The sequence below is a fragment of the Stomoxys calcitrans genome, chromosome 1 (genome assembly GCF_963082655.1).
Source record: "Stomoxys calcitrans chromosome 1, idStoCalc2.1, whole genome shotgun sequence".
Taxonomy (NCBI): domain Eukaryota; kingdom Metazoa; phylum Arthropoda; class Insecta; order Diptera; family Muscidae; genus Stomoxys; species Stomoxys calcitrans.
Window position 1 is genome coordinate 105493208 of NC_081552.1, and position 14617 is coordinate 105507824.

Genomic DNA, 14617 nt, shown 5'->3' on the forward strand with positions numbered 1-14617 from the left:
CTCTATTCAATATTTTCGAACAGATGATGTAACATTTTGTGTTTGTGTTTTTATGGTTTTGCAGATACATGCATTCGGTTTCCACCGAACATAGTTCCAATCCCGAGTTTCCGGGCAATCCAGCTACTACCAAGCAAACTAGTCAAGTCGCCACTCAAGTGTATTATTTGAAAAATGCCATTAGTCATTTGAGGAATGCCTACAATGGTCAAGATGTGGATTGGAGTGATCAAGGTTAGTAAGAATTTAATTTAAATTGAAACAGGTGTATATATTTTTTTTATTTTTCTTCTGTCTTAATTAATTCATGAATTGCAAAGGATCTATTTTATTGCAGTACTATATTCAAAGTACTACTATAAAGAGTAATGCAAATTGCAATGCAAACTTTGCCCATGAACATTCCACTAAGGAACATGAAGAGTGAAATACGAAAATCAAAATTTGAGGTCAAGACTGCTCAATTTAGAATGGTGTTCTACGTATATCCCATTCATTAACCTAGATAGCCCTAATATCTCACACATACACCATATATTCCCCCCAGCACGGGATATCTGTGAGCACCACACAGGCTGGAACATTGAGGTCCGATCTGTGTGGTGTTCATTGCTCTCACAAGAAGCTTAGCTGCGAGGTACCGGGCGCGTCCAAAGGTTGCGGAGTGGAAAGCTCCACAGGGAGTAGTTGCAACGGCAGTCGCGGACAATTCGCGGTATCGAGCGGAGAGTCTCAGTGAGAGGCCGGGCGACACCGGTTTAGCTCCGGTTAGTTTGCTTCGAAGATAAAGCCGGTTAGTTTGCTTCGAAGATAAAGCCATCGACCTTGTCCATAATATTGTTTCTTATTGGATTTTTGGTTGGTCTGCTTTGAGATTCGTCGATTGATCGAAGATATATCGTATTTCGTGAATTTTTTTCCGTTTGTCGCAAATGTTGAAAGGTCTTATCAAACTTTCCTTACAAAGTAATATTGGAAGATCAGCCTGATTGGTGTATCATATTTGAAACTATATCAAGAATTGAATGCTCGTAAGAAAAGACGCGCTTATCATTAACTACTTTAGTAAGCCAGCTAGCTATACGACTGATAATGAAGTGACGTAACCTGGCAAGCCGTCATTTCTTTGCGATCAGACCACATACCCATAATTCTCACCATCGACCGACCACTCGACTTCATAACCTCTGAGCGCCGGACGTTTATGAATCAGAAGAAGGCCGATTTGCCTGGCTTCAAAGAGTACACCAAATCGCCACTTCAAAGAACTGACACCACTCTCGAGTGCGCTAATTGCCGAGACATCATTAACACAGCAGCCGCTCACTTTATACCAGCCGATCGAATATCCCAAGTGCGGCCCAATTTCCCAGCGCTGGCAGTGGTACTAGCAAACGAGCGTGATGGGATTCGTTGAACGGACTCCATTAATCCCAGAATGAGCGACCTAAATCTCGAAATAAACGGTAGTCAACGAACATAAGCGGAATTTGTGACTGGATCACTTGGAGCAATGTAACTTAGGTAAGCTGTGGTCTACTGTTTAGTCACTCCCGAACCCCGGTAGACGGGACGACAGGAACTCAGACACATTTGGCGACGTAACCGTGACCGATACGAAGGGGTGAGTCAGGTTGTTCAACCGTCATTTTATTGTGCATCCCGAGAGTGACAGGGCTAGGAGGAGAGCAATTCGTCGTATCCGTGGTCTCCTAGCCATAGGACATTCATTACAATTTATCGTGTACGATTATAAATGTCGTCAGTGGCGCCAAATCATCCAAGGCGTTGGGCCACGACGGAATCTCTACACTGATGCTGAAGAATCTGGATCAACCTGGAGTCGAATACTTTACGGCAGTCCTCAACCTGTCTCTGAACACTCTTATAGTTTCTGCTGTCTTGAAAATGGGCAGAGTGATCCCGCTACTGAAGCCTGGAAGAGACTCGAGTTTGGGGGAGTCGTACAGACCGATCTCCCTTCTCTCACCAGTGGCAAAGACGCTTGAGGCATTACTCCTTCCGAGCCTCGTTGGAGAATTTGCATTCGCCGAGCATCAGCATGTATTTCGACGACTGCATAGCACAACAACTGATCTGCATGCCATCACCGCACACATTTGCCGTGGCTTCAATCAGCCCAAGCCATGTGATAGAACGCTCCTCGTGGCACTGTACCTATCGAAGGCATTCGACACGATCAGCCATCGCTGCAAGAAATTTAAAAATTTCATCCACATTGTTCACTACATACACGCATGAGGTGCGCAGGGAGCTGACTGTGATGGTCGATGGAGAAATGATTCCGACTATCAAGTGTCTTAAAATACTTGGTGTCACATTTGACAGCTCTTACATATTCTCCTCACATGCCACAGCAATTTGCGATCAAGTCAAAAGTAGAAACAAGGTCCTCAAGTCACTTGCCGGCAGTACGTAGGATGCTGACAAAGAAACCTTGTTGACCACGTACAAAGCAATTGACCGGTCTGTATGCAGTTATGCAGCGCCAGTGTGGTCCCGTCATCTCTGTAATACGCAGTTGAAAAAATTCAGATCTGTCAGAATGCCGCCCATCGAACTACGACGGGCTGTCTCCTCAGTTCTCACGTGGACCACCTCCATCAGGAGAAAAGTTCTTACCCGACATAACTACATGCTGTCTAAGCAATACCTTCTGGGCTGTTATCGCAGAGACCATCCAAATCATCATCTTGTGGATGGGTATTCACCGCCAGAAGCCTTAAAGTAGATCTACACGATCTAGAGCGTGAGGTCCAGCGCTACAAGAGAGAACCTCTAGATCATGCGGTGTATCAAGCGGGCCTAGACATTAATTTTAATTTAATTAATAACACTAAATGTACCTTTATCATTAAAAAAAGAGGTAAAAAAGCGTTAAGTTCGGCCGGGCCGAACTTTGAATACACACCACCTCGGGTATATATGTAAACCACCTATCGTCATAATCCGGTGAAAAATTCATCATTTATGCCCCCATAGCAGCTCGAGATATGGTCTAATAAGTACAAGTCATTGTTCAATTCTGCAGAACAAAATATTGGTCTTTATGGAAGCCATATCCTAATATAGGCCGATCTGAACCATATACGACACGTATGTCGAAAAGCCTAACATAAGTCACTGTGTCAAATTTCAACGAAATGCGCCTTTATGGGTCCAAAACCTTAAATCGAGAGATCGGTCTATATGGCAGCTATATCCAAATCTGGACCGATCTGGATCAAATTGTAGAAAGTTGTTGAAGAGCCTAATGCAACTCACTGTCCCAAATTTCGGCGAAATCGGGCAATAAATGCGGTCTATATGGCAGCTATCTCCAAATCTGGACCGATCTGGGCCAAATTAAAGACGAAAGTCGACTGGCCTAACACAACTCACTGTTCCAAATTTCTCGTACAATAAATGCACCTTTTATGGGCCCAAGACCTTAAATCGAGAGATCGCTCTATATGGCAGCTATATCTAAATCTGGACCGATCTGGGCCAAATTAAAAAATATGTCGAAGGGCCTAACACACTGTCCTAAATTTCAGCAAAATCGGATAATAAATGTGGCTTTTATGAGCCTAAGATCCTAAATCGACGGATCGGTCTATATTAGGGCTACATCAAGATATAGTCTGATATAGCCCATCTTCGAACTTAACCTGCTTATGGACAAAAACAGAATCTGTGCAAGGTTTCAGCTCAATATCTCTATTTTTAAAGACTGCAGCGTGATGTGATTTCAACAGACAGACGGACGGACGGACATGGCCAGATATTCTTAGATTTTTACGCTGATCATGAATATATATACTTTTATAGGGTCGGAAATGGATATTTCGATGTGTTGCAAACGGAATGACAAAATGAATATACCCCCATCCTTCGGTGGTGGGTATAAAAAAGCGAATAAGTTTGTCAATATTGCTATACTTTTGTATCCTATATCTCAAACACCAGAGTTAGTCACACACTGTAATTAAAATATAGTGTAATTTCATATAGTCGGCGTTGACAAATTTTTTGACAGCTTGTGACTCTGTAATTGCATTCTTTCTTCTGTCAGTTATCAGCTGTTACTTTTAGCTTGCTTTAGAAAAAAGTGTAAAAAAAGAATATTTGATTAAAGTTCATTCTAAGCTTTATTAAAAATGCATTTACTTTCTTTTAAAAAATCCGCAATTACTTTTTGGGCAACCCAATATATATCCGATATATAAATAAAGTTTACACTATTTATTGATATTAGAAAAGCTCTTTGATGTATGCTTCGATTTTATTAAAATTCATCACAGGAAGGAGAAAAGATGAAAAGAAGATTTTTGGTGTGAATATCAAACAATTCTGTTCAGATTTGGATATATATCCGATATACATATAAATGTCTTAAGTTATTTTCTTAATGCTATTACACCTACAACAACAACCGATTGGGACGAAATTTGTCTCAGATGTTGCCGATGCCTAGGAGAAGATGTACATATAGTGAATTTCAAGAAAATCGGTTCAGATATGTATGTAGCTCTGATATATATGTAGTATTTGGGATATTCCTTCAAAAAAAATTACACAACCTATTTGGCCAAAATTTGCCGTAAACGTTGTCGACGCGTGCTAGAAAATGTGTGAAGAGTTTCAAACAAGCAAAAGCGTGTTAAGTTCGGCCAGGCCGAATCTTAGGAACCCACCACCATGGATTCTGCTAAAAATGTGTACAAACTAAATTTAGTTGAATGTCATAATTTTATTCTACATACATACCAAACTTCTGTCAAACAAGCAAAATTAAAGCTTTTAGGAACCGAACAAGGATAATCGAGAGACCGATTTATATGGGAGCTATATTAGTGTATAGACCGACTTTGACCGTACTCGGCGCAGTTGTTGGAAGTCGTAACAGAACACTATGTGCAAAATTTCAGCCAAATTGTGGATTCCAGGGGCTCAAGAAGTCAAATCCGGCCATTGGTTTATATGGGAGCTATATCAGGTTAAAGACCGATTTGGACCGTACTTGACACAGATGTTGGAGGTCATAGTAAAATGCTTTGTGTAAAACTACAGCCAAATCGGATGAAAATTGCGGCTTCCAGGGTCTCAATAAGTCAAATCGGTAGATCGGTTTACATGTCATAGCAAAATGCTTTGTGCAAAACTATAACCAAATCGGATGAAAATGGGCTCAAGAAGTTAAATCGGGAAATCGGTTTCTATGGGAGCTATACCCAAATCTGAACCGATATGGCCCATTTGCAATCCCCAACGACCTACATCAATATAAAGTATCTGTGTAAATTTCAAGCGGCTAGACGGACGGACATGGCTACATCGAATCAAAATGTCGAGAGGATCCAGAATATATATACTTCATGGGGTCGCAGATCAATATTTCGAGGTGTTACAAACGGAATAACTAAATTAGTATACCCTCATCCTATGGTGGTGGGTATAAAAAATCGATTCAAATTTGGATATTGTTCGGATATACATATATAGTTTAAAAGATATAACTTGTAATTCTATATTTCCCACGTTTAACAATCGATTGGGCCGAAATATGCCACAGATAATGGTAATTGAGGAAAAACTGTGATAGTTTTCAAGGAAATAGAATCAGATTTAGATATAATACTAATATATATATACATACCAAACTATTGGGTTGCCCAAAAAGTAATTGCGGATTTTTCATATAGTCGGCGTTGACAAATTTTTTCACAGCTTCTGACTCTGTAATTGCATTCTTTCTTCTGTCAGCTATCAGCTGTTACTTTTAGCTTGCTTTAGAAAGAAAGTGTAAAAAAAGTATATTTGATTAAAGTTCATTCTAAGTGTTATTAAAAATGCATTTACTTTCTTTTAAAAAATCCGCAATTACTTTTTGGGAAAATTCAACAACGACTCTATGCTTACATACAGCGTAACACTATATTATTTGTTTCATTGACTTTATATAAATCAGAGCGGAAATTACCTACTTTAAAGACCCTAGAACAAGAAAAAATTATTTTCGAAAACAAATTCTATTAAAATGTTTAGTATTATATGTATAGGTCAAAACGGGCACAACTTTATTGAACATACGTATGGTCGCGTATCCTCTGAATTCGCTTGAATAGTCAACTATATATCCATGTTTTTCTAAAAAAAACATAAACATTTTAAAATTGTCAGAAATGTATTATATGACAAACTATGATTTCCACAGAAGCAAATTTAGAAAATTAGTTCAATGCTTGAACCAGATAGGTTTAAAGTTTCAAGGTCATATGACTTTTAGTTTTGCCAAAAAAAAATTTGCAAAAACTATACAAAATCATGTTAGTTTGAAAAAAGTGTATGTTCATGAACCTAGAAACAACTAACCTCTACGTCGTAATATTGACATATAAAGTCTTGAGCGTTATGACTTTGTCAATCTGGGAAGAATAAGAAAAATATTTTCCAGCAGCAGTTAGCATGTCCACATTTGACGCTGAACGCCTTTGTTCAAATCACGGCAAGAACATCAGAAAAAATTTGCAGCGGTAGTTATCGCCTTCTAGTGCTGACGGCACTGCATCACAAGTGCCGAACAGAGTGGGCCAGGGTCTACATTGAGAACGCAGGTATTGTTTCCGACTGTCTGATCATGTTGTTGTTGTAACAGTGTATTATACACTGAGGCGGCAGCCCTTGCCGATGAAGGATTTCAACGGGTCAATCCGGTACGTACAACCGGCTACTATGGGATTGATTATAATACGGTCCTGTTAACGGAAATCCGGGCGATCACGGAATGCGTGAGATATTGTGGTATTAACGCAAAGACGTCAAGTTGGAACATATTTATAGACCCTAAACTGGGCAACAGGGCAATAACAATCACGACGGTTAGGTTACGAACAGTCTTGGAGTTTAGGAAGGAGATTGATGCCTTCTTAGAGGATGGCACGATCCGCATTCTTTGGGTGCCGGGCCATAGCGCAGTAAAGGGGATTGAAAGATCAGGCGATTTGGCAGTGAAGGCCAGAGGACAGCCACCAATAAACTTGGTTAATCCGAAGCCCTTTTGGGCAAAGCAGTCCGAGTTAAGGCCAATGGGCGACGAACGCATGTAACACTGAGGAACAGCGAAACGGTCGGTAGGATGACAAAACTCCTATGCAGAAATACGGATCGTGAAAAAAACCATAAGAAGGCCAGTATAGTTTTCGATATCATAACGGCCCACATTGGACTACGATCTCACTTATGCAGAATAGGTGCGGCAAGTGATAGCATGTGTAGGACATGTGGGAAAGATGACGAGACGGTGGAACACTCCGTAAGTTATTGCCTGGCTTTCTCGGCTAAGAGACAAAATACCAGACATGAACCGACTTAGGGGCATGGTATAAAATAATTAGGGGTTTTGTTAGTAGCTCGGAATTCCTGACTTAGTTTTTTTTTAATATTTTTTTTTGAGATTATTTTTTAGCATTTACAGTGCACAACAAGCCGATTAATGGCTAAGGTTGTTGTAGTAGCAGTGTGTTGTACTCTCAGGCGGCAGCTCTTGCCGATGAAAGATTCCATCGGGCCAATCCGGTACGTACAACCGGCTGCCGTGGGATTGACTAAGGGGACTAAGTGTATGTCCATAGTGGCATGGGGCGGAATAATATCCACACCCTTTTTTTCAACCTTAACTAACCTACCCTAAGTAGTGTCGTTCGGACTCGGCAATAAAAAGAAGGTCCCTTATCGTTGGGCTTGAACTTGTTTCGGATAGCATTCATTGACATGAGAGAAGTATTCCTGTTGTTTCTCTATGGAATATTTATGCGCAAATTTGCTGAACTCCATATAATTTTCTCTACTTTATCAGTCACATCATATTATTTAAATATTTTTTTTCCGTGTTTTTCAGAAGAACCATATTACGGCAGCGGTGCTGGTTCTGGTGGTGGCGTCGATGACGAAGATGACGACGAAGGTTCTGGTTTGGGTAGTCCCTTTACACCTAGCCAAAAACCAGATCCAACTGAACGACCCAATATTGATGGCAATCGTGTGGATGATGAAGACGATGACGAAGATATTGTCAAACAACGTACTGACATCGGCATGGGCGGTGGCATTATTGGTGGGGCTGGTGGTGTTGGTGGTGGCATACAAACACAAACCTCAAGGCCGCATAGTCCCCATAATACCAATACCCTGGATGAAGATGATGCCGATAGTCACCACGACCATCACGAGGATGATGACATTGATGAAGACCTCAAATCAAGCGGGTCTTCGAGACCCGAAAAGATGTCTTTACGCCGTGCTTTATTCATGTATTTGGTGCCATTGTATATGGCCTGGTTTGGTGGCATAATTGTCGATTTGCTGTGATTTGTTATTTAGATTTTAATTTGTTTTTACGTTTGTTTTTTTTTTTAATTTTTATTTAACGCAAAACAAATTTTAAGATAAAAAAATGTTTAGTAGGAAAACGGAAAGATGAAAAAACTAATTTTGGTTATAAAATGCGTAATCGATGTAGGTGATAGTAAAGCAATGTGGGAAAATTATGAAATTATCCTTTTTAGGGAAAATTAAAAATGCGTTTAACCCCAACACAAAACAAAACGAAACAAATCATGTATAAATTATATTTTTTGTATATACATAAATAAGAAATACATACATACATGCATGCCTTACAAGTAGCTGTGTATGCATGTACATATGTGTTTGTCTTAATAGATTTTTATTTTAAGAATTCTTCATATTTTTCTCTAAATCAAAATAGATTTTCATAAATTCAGCAGAGGGACAAAACAAATAATTTTTTTTTTGCCAGAAACTACGACTGCGTAAAGCAATTACCTATTAAGGGCCATAAAAAGTGTCAAATTGTAATGTAAAACAACATACCTGGTTTGGGTACAGCCATAATTCTTAATGCTTTTTTTTTAACATTTCAAAATATTTGCATTACCTAGGAAATTTCTTAGTCTATTTTTCCCTTCAAAATTGATTTCAAGAAAACAACTTTTAACAAATGACCCAACCGCATTAAAGGAAACCAAACGATATACGTTAACCATACAATGGGTATTCGAAAAGAAAAACGCCTCCTCCACTCCCCACCTCCTCTGATACGCTCCTCTTCATTTCTTATACACGAACCTTGTAGCTGTTAAGCCTCAAATATTTACAAAAACAAGATTAAGTGAATGAAAACAAATACAATACAACATAGAGGTATATCTATACATTTTAACTAATCTATACAAACATATTTATATTCTGTTAGTTGATAGAAACGAAATGTAACTATACATTTTAAACTGTATAACCAGAAGCTGCATTTGAATTTGTAATAATCCAGCCTATGTAACCCGAATCGAACTCCAAAACGCGTTAAGCAAATCCAAGTGTGCGAAATTGTTATGAGACATAGATGAAAAAAAAAAACAGAAAACAAAAAGTTTAAACGATGCATGTTGTATGTGATAATGACTGAATGAAATTTATAATTGATTTTTTAATTAAAACAATAAACTAATTAATTAATTATATGTAATATATCCTCTCAGCCCGAAAAAAAATGCTAACATATTGAAATCAATCTAGCAAGGCAACATATTTAAGCTAAAATAAGAGCAGACTTTCCAAACACTTTTCCAGTATAGCTATTGGTATCATAACGGGACACATAGCACTACGAGCCCACTTATTTAAAACGGTGCGGCAAGTGATAGCATGTGAAGGGCATGCGGGGAAGATGATGAGACGTTGGAGCATTTGCTTTGTCATTGTTGCCCGGCTTTCACTTCAGGTACCGGCACTTAGGTGGGCACACAATACCACACATGAACCAACTAAGGGGCGTGGCATGAAAAACAATTAAGGATTTTGTAAGTAGCACGGAATTCCTAACTTAGATTTTCTTTTTTGAGTTTTTTTTTAGTATTTAGAGCGCACAACAAGCCGATTACTGGTCTAAGTGTATGTCCATGGCCATGGCATGGGGCGGATTTTTGAACCTTATCTATCCTAAATATGTGGGTTTATTGGGTATTATTCCATGCATTCTGTGCAATGCTGTATTGGCTAGCCTTTTACCATCTAATTTAAACTGCAAGGATCACCCCTTTTAGTTAAGGGTAACAAAATTAAATTAAACAAAAATAAATTAAGACCTTTAAGTTAATGGTGAGAAAGTTAAAATAAAAAAAAAGAACAGGAAAAATATAAAATTGTAAGCAGACCACAGAGTGCCAGTGTTGTGAGCAGCTTTCGTTCGCTTATTCCATCCAAGTTAACATTTTTGAAATACACAACCCCTATGAAAATCTGGCCTTGTCATTGAAAATTTTTAATTGCCGCATTCAACAGTATTTTAGGTTGTTAAAATGGGATGAGTCATAAAATGTTTAATTCCATGTTCCCTATTGTTTGTAAGAAAATTCGATTGTTTACGTATCAACGTTTCGTATTGATTTACAAATTTCTTATCCCAATATCATAATTTTAATTAGCCCTTGAACATTGATATAGTTTGCCGCAAAGGCTATATGCACAATTGAATTTGAAATTTATCACATCTCTTTTGGTCTTATCTTCAGTTTGCTCCGCTAAAAGTTATCATGTAGATTTTACCTCGGCGCTGAGGTTAGCATGTCCGCCTATGACGCTGAACGCCTGGATTCGAATCCTGGCGAGAACTTCAGAAAAATATTCAGCGGTGTAGCGCCATGTAAAAACTTCTCCCAAAGAGGGATCACCATGCGGCACGCCGTTGGGATACGGCTAAAAAATTGAGGTTTCTTATCATTAAGCTTAAACTTGATTCGAACGCTTAAATCCCAATGGGCCAAACTTTAAATATCCACTACATACTCAAGCTATATTTGAGAGATTGGTTGACCCGTCTCCGACCAAGGTTATATTAAAAGCGCCTTACAAATGTTTTGTCTTAGAACTTTAAATCCTTTTCGGGATTTACCCTTCTGACCTAATAATATTTTCCAAAGTTTGAATTTTGCACACCTAAGACCATAACCCAAAACTGTTTCGGTTTACATGTTGACTATTATTAAGAAAGTAAATCGGCCAATTCTAAAAGCTTTTAAGGGTTCAAGACGTGTAAGTGGGTTCGGGGGACTCTTGCACAAAATTTCAGCGTGATTGGCTAATAATTAAAGTTTCTTGGGGGGTGAAGATGCTATGCATACAACATTTCAGTGGGCAACAATTGTGGATTCTAGATGCGCAAGAAGTCAAACATAAAAAATTGCTTAATATTAAAGTACTCGACCTTTCGAGTTATTTTTATACCCTCCACCATAGGATGGGGGGTATACTAATTTCATCATTCTGTTTTTTAATTCCTCGAAATATTCGTATCAGACCCCATAAAGTATATATATTCTTGGCCGTCATGACATTTTATGTCGATCTAGCCATGTCCGTCCGTCTGTCTGTCGAAAGAACGCTAACTTTCAAAGGAGTAAAGCTAGCCGCTTGAAATTTTGTACAAATACTTCTTATAGGTGTAGGTCGGTTGGGATTGTAAATGGGCCATATCGGTCCATGTTCTGATATAGCTGCTATATAAACCGATTTTTGATCTTGACTTCTTGAGCCTATACAGCGCGCAATTTTTATCCGATTTGGCTGAAATTTTGAATGAAGTATTTTGTTGTGATTTCCAACAACTGGGGTCTTGACTTCTTGAGCCTCTAAAGGGCGCAATTTTTATCTAATTTAGGTGAAATTTGGCACGCCGTGTTTCGTCATGACTTCCAACAACTGTGCCAAGTACGTTTCAAATCGGTCCATAACCTGATATAGCTGACATATAAACCGATCTTGAATCTTGACCACTTGAACCACTAGAGCACGAGATAAGGATGGTGGAACCTCCGCGGTAAAAAAAAAAAATAACTCTTTGCAATTTGAAGTCTGAACAAAGAATAATTTTTATTTTCATTTTAAATCTTAAAGAAAACTAAGTTACAATATAATAAATGATGATTAAAGTAAAAGCTAGATTTCTTGGAATTATACAATAAAAGTTACAAAACAATTTCTTATTAATTAGTTGGTGTTAACAATGATATTGGTTATATGAGACAAATATATTTATTGGTTATTCAGCGTTAATTATGACCTAAATCAATAGGTTAACGTTCTCGGTGGTTTTGGTGGAGATAATAAGGTGGGTGTCGTAACTGGTTTTGGTGGAGACAATAAGGTGGGTGTCGTAACTGGTTTTGGTGGAGACAATAAGGTGGGTGTCGTAACTCCTCCCCCCTTAAGATAGAGCGACGGCCACAATGAAGATGTTGTGGTCGGAGTGATAGGCTGTGGAGGTGGAAAGTGGTGTTTGTACGTATTTTTTCGTTTAATGACAATGATGAGTATGGTAATGACTACTATTGTGCATACTAATGTTGTTGTTGTTGTGACTGAGTGAACTGTTGTAGTGGTTATTTCCAGGTTGCTAATTCTGTTGTTGGTTAGAAAGTTGAAATCCTCGAGTTTTTGAAGACTAAGTATTTCGATTGTGGAGTTTACGGAAATGTTGCTGTTTGGTAACGGGGGTATGTGGAGTTGATCCCAATATGCATCGGTATCATCGTGGTATGTTATACCATTTATTGAGACGTCACAGTTCTGGAAACGCACAAGGGCTGTGTCTTTTACTGTGAGAGTTTTGATACTGCAAGTAGAATTTATTAGTGTCTCTGGTGAGTGTATAAAAAGTATTAGGTTTTGTTCCACTTGTGTGATCGATTCCCTTTTTCCAACGTCACTAATTGGGCAATTTGCTTCTTTATTGTTTATTAAGTTTCCAATACATAACGAGTATTTGGTTTCTTCCTGTCGGATCGGTATACCGCAATAATATGTTCCTTCGATCGATGGGCAAAGTGTTTTGTGATGGTGTGTGGAATTTTCATTAAACAGTATATATGGTTCTGTTATTATTAACTTAGTTATGTTTATTGGTAAAGGAATTATGTGGTATAGAAAATAGTCTTCTTCAGAGACATTCGGTACAAGAATATTAAAAATGATATTTGTTTCATTGTAGTAGGCTTGCATGCCTAGCATTTCATAAATATTTTCGATAGATCTGACTTCAATATTTTTTTGTTTTAATTTGACTTCTATGTTTTCGAGTTCTTCCGGGCTGAGGAGGAATCTTGAAATTATATTTAGTTTTGACAGAACTACTGCCTCAGCTATGTTTGTTAAGTGGTGTGTTAGAAGGTCGATGTTGTAGTTTATCTGGTTGAGGTATTGTGTTTGTAATAGTATGTCCTCTTCCTGTTTTATTTTATTAGTTGTGCTCGACATGTATCTTTCTATTGTGTGCTGTTCGTTATTTATGTGGGATGTTATGTTATTGAATCTTTCAATCATTTTAAAGTTGATTGAATGTTCGTGTGAAAGTGTATATGTAACGTTGTTTAGGTTTGAGTAAATGTTTTCTATCTGTTGATTTATTGTTCTAGCGTCTTGGTCATCCATGTTACCCGTTATGAATTTAATCACGGAACCTAGTCCATTTATTAGCCCTCTTCTCTGTCTTTTAATTGGGTATAATGCTAAAAACTTGGTCTTTAATTCTGCAAGTTTTAGCTTAGTTATTCTTACGATGTTAGGTTCAAATATATGTTTCTCGAAAAGGTCAAGATTGTATTCTATAACGTCAATGTTTGTTTTGTAGTTTTCAAGATTAATGATGTGAATAAAGCTGTTGAGATTTGTGACGAATCTTGCGGGGCCTAAACGCAGTGGTAAAATGCTTTGGTGTGTTGGCAAGTTGTGTACCTCGATTATTTGTGCCTGAATTGAAGGAATTCTAAAAGTGAAAGATTAGTGTTAGTTTGTGTGAGAAGAGCGTGAGGGTAGTTCTGGTCAATGTTCTATCCCTAGTATATATTCATATTAATTTACTGAATTATTGTTTATTTGTTTATTTATGTACTAAACATGTAGTAATAGTATAGGACATTTCTTTTTCTTTTTGCAAAGGCTATAATAATTCTTGATACAATTAAAATTTTAGTTTTTATTTATTTATTTATTTATTTATTTATTTTTTTTTTTTTTTTTTTTTTTTTTTTTTATTTTTTATGTTTTTTTCTTAATCTACATTTATGTAATTTCTTTTGCCCTTTAGTAAGAATGGTAAATTTGCCATCTTTTTCAACTGTTTGCTTTGAATATCTAGGCGTCAATTTGTTTCTTCTTGATTCTTTCCTGAAAACGATTTGGCCATCAGTGACGTCTTCAGGATCCTCTCTAGAATCATTCAGGTTTTCGATTCTTGTCTTTGTTGTGTCTCGGACATGTTTTTGAATTTCGGGGTATAGTTCGTCAAGGAAAGTATTTAGTTTCGTTAAATAGTCATGTTCGTTTGAAAAATTTAATGTCTTCATGAATTTGTATGGTCGTCCAAAAAATAACTCGTAGGGTGTGTGTTTGGTCGTGGAATGAATAGCGTTATTGTACGTTATCAATGTTTCAGACAGTATTTCCTCGTGTTCTGTTGAGAATCCCTTTTCCTTTCTCTTAGATAGTATTAGTCTGTATATTTCAGTAAGTGTGGAGTGTAACCTTTCTACAGGTGAATTAC

General features: G+C 37.7%; 2 protein-coding genes across 4 annotated transcripts in view; one reads left to right on the forward strand and one right to left on the reverse strand.

The window, feature by feature from the left end:
• The window catches only part of LOC106093455 (glypican-6), a 423383-nt gene extending 413056 nt beyond the window's left edge, over positions 1 to 10327 (forward strand). The window contains exons 7-8 of one of the 2 annotated variants that reach the window (XM_059363259.1): positions 65 to 234; positions 7901 to 10327. In XM_059363259.1, the coding sequence (XP_059219242.1) occupies positions 65 to 234; positions 7901 to 8370 (640 nt within the window). In that variant the 3' untranslated portion in view covers positions 8371 to 10327. The remainder of the gene's footprint in view (positions 1 to 64; positions 235 to 7900) is intronic. The other variant, XM_059363260.1, reaches the window with a different exon arrangement.
• Positions 10328 to 11916: 1589 nt separating this feature from the next.
• Positions 11917 to 14047, reverse strand: LOC131994273 (uncharacterized). 2 transcript variants are annotated; one of them, XM_059360955.1, is made up of 2 exons: positions 12418 to 14047; positions 11917 to 12333 (listed from the first exon to the last, which is right to left on the reverse strand). In XM_059360955.1, the coding sequence occupies exons 1-2, from the start codon at positions 13504 to 13506 to the stop codon at positions 12145 to 12147; spliced, it is 1278 nt and encodes a 425-aa protein (XP_059216938.1). In that variant the 5' UTR covers positions 13507 to 14047; the 3' UTR covers positions 11917 to 12144. The 2 variants fall into 2 exon arrangements, with proteins under 2 accessions (XP_059216938.1, XP_059216937.1); XM_059360954.1 differs by having other exon boundaries at positions 11917 to 12187; positions 12224 to 14047.
• Positions 14048 to 14617: the final 570 nt, after the last annotated feature.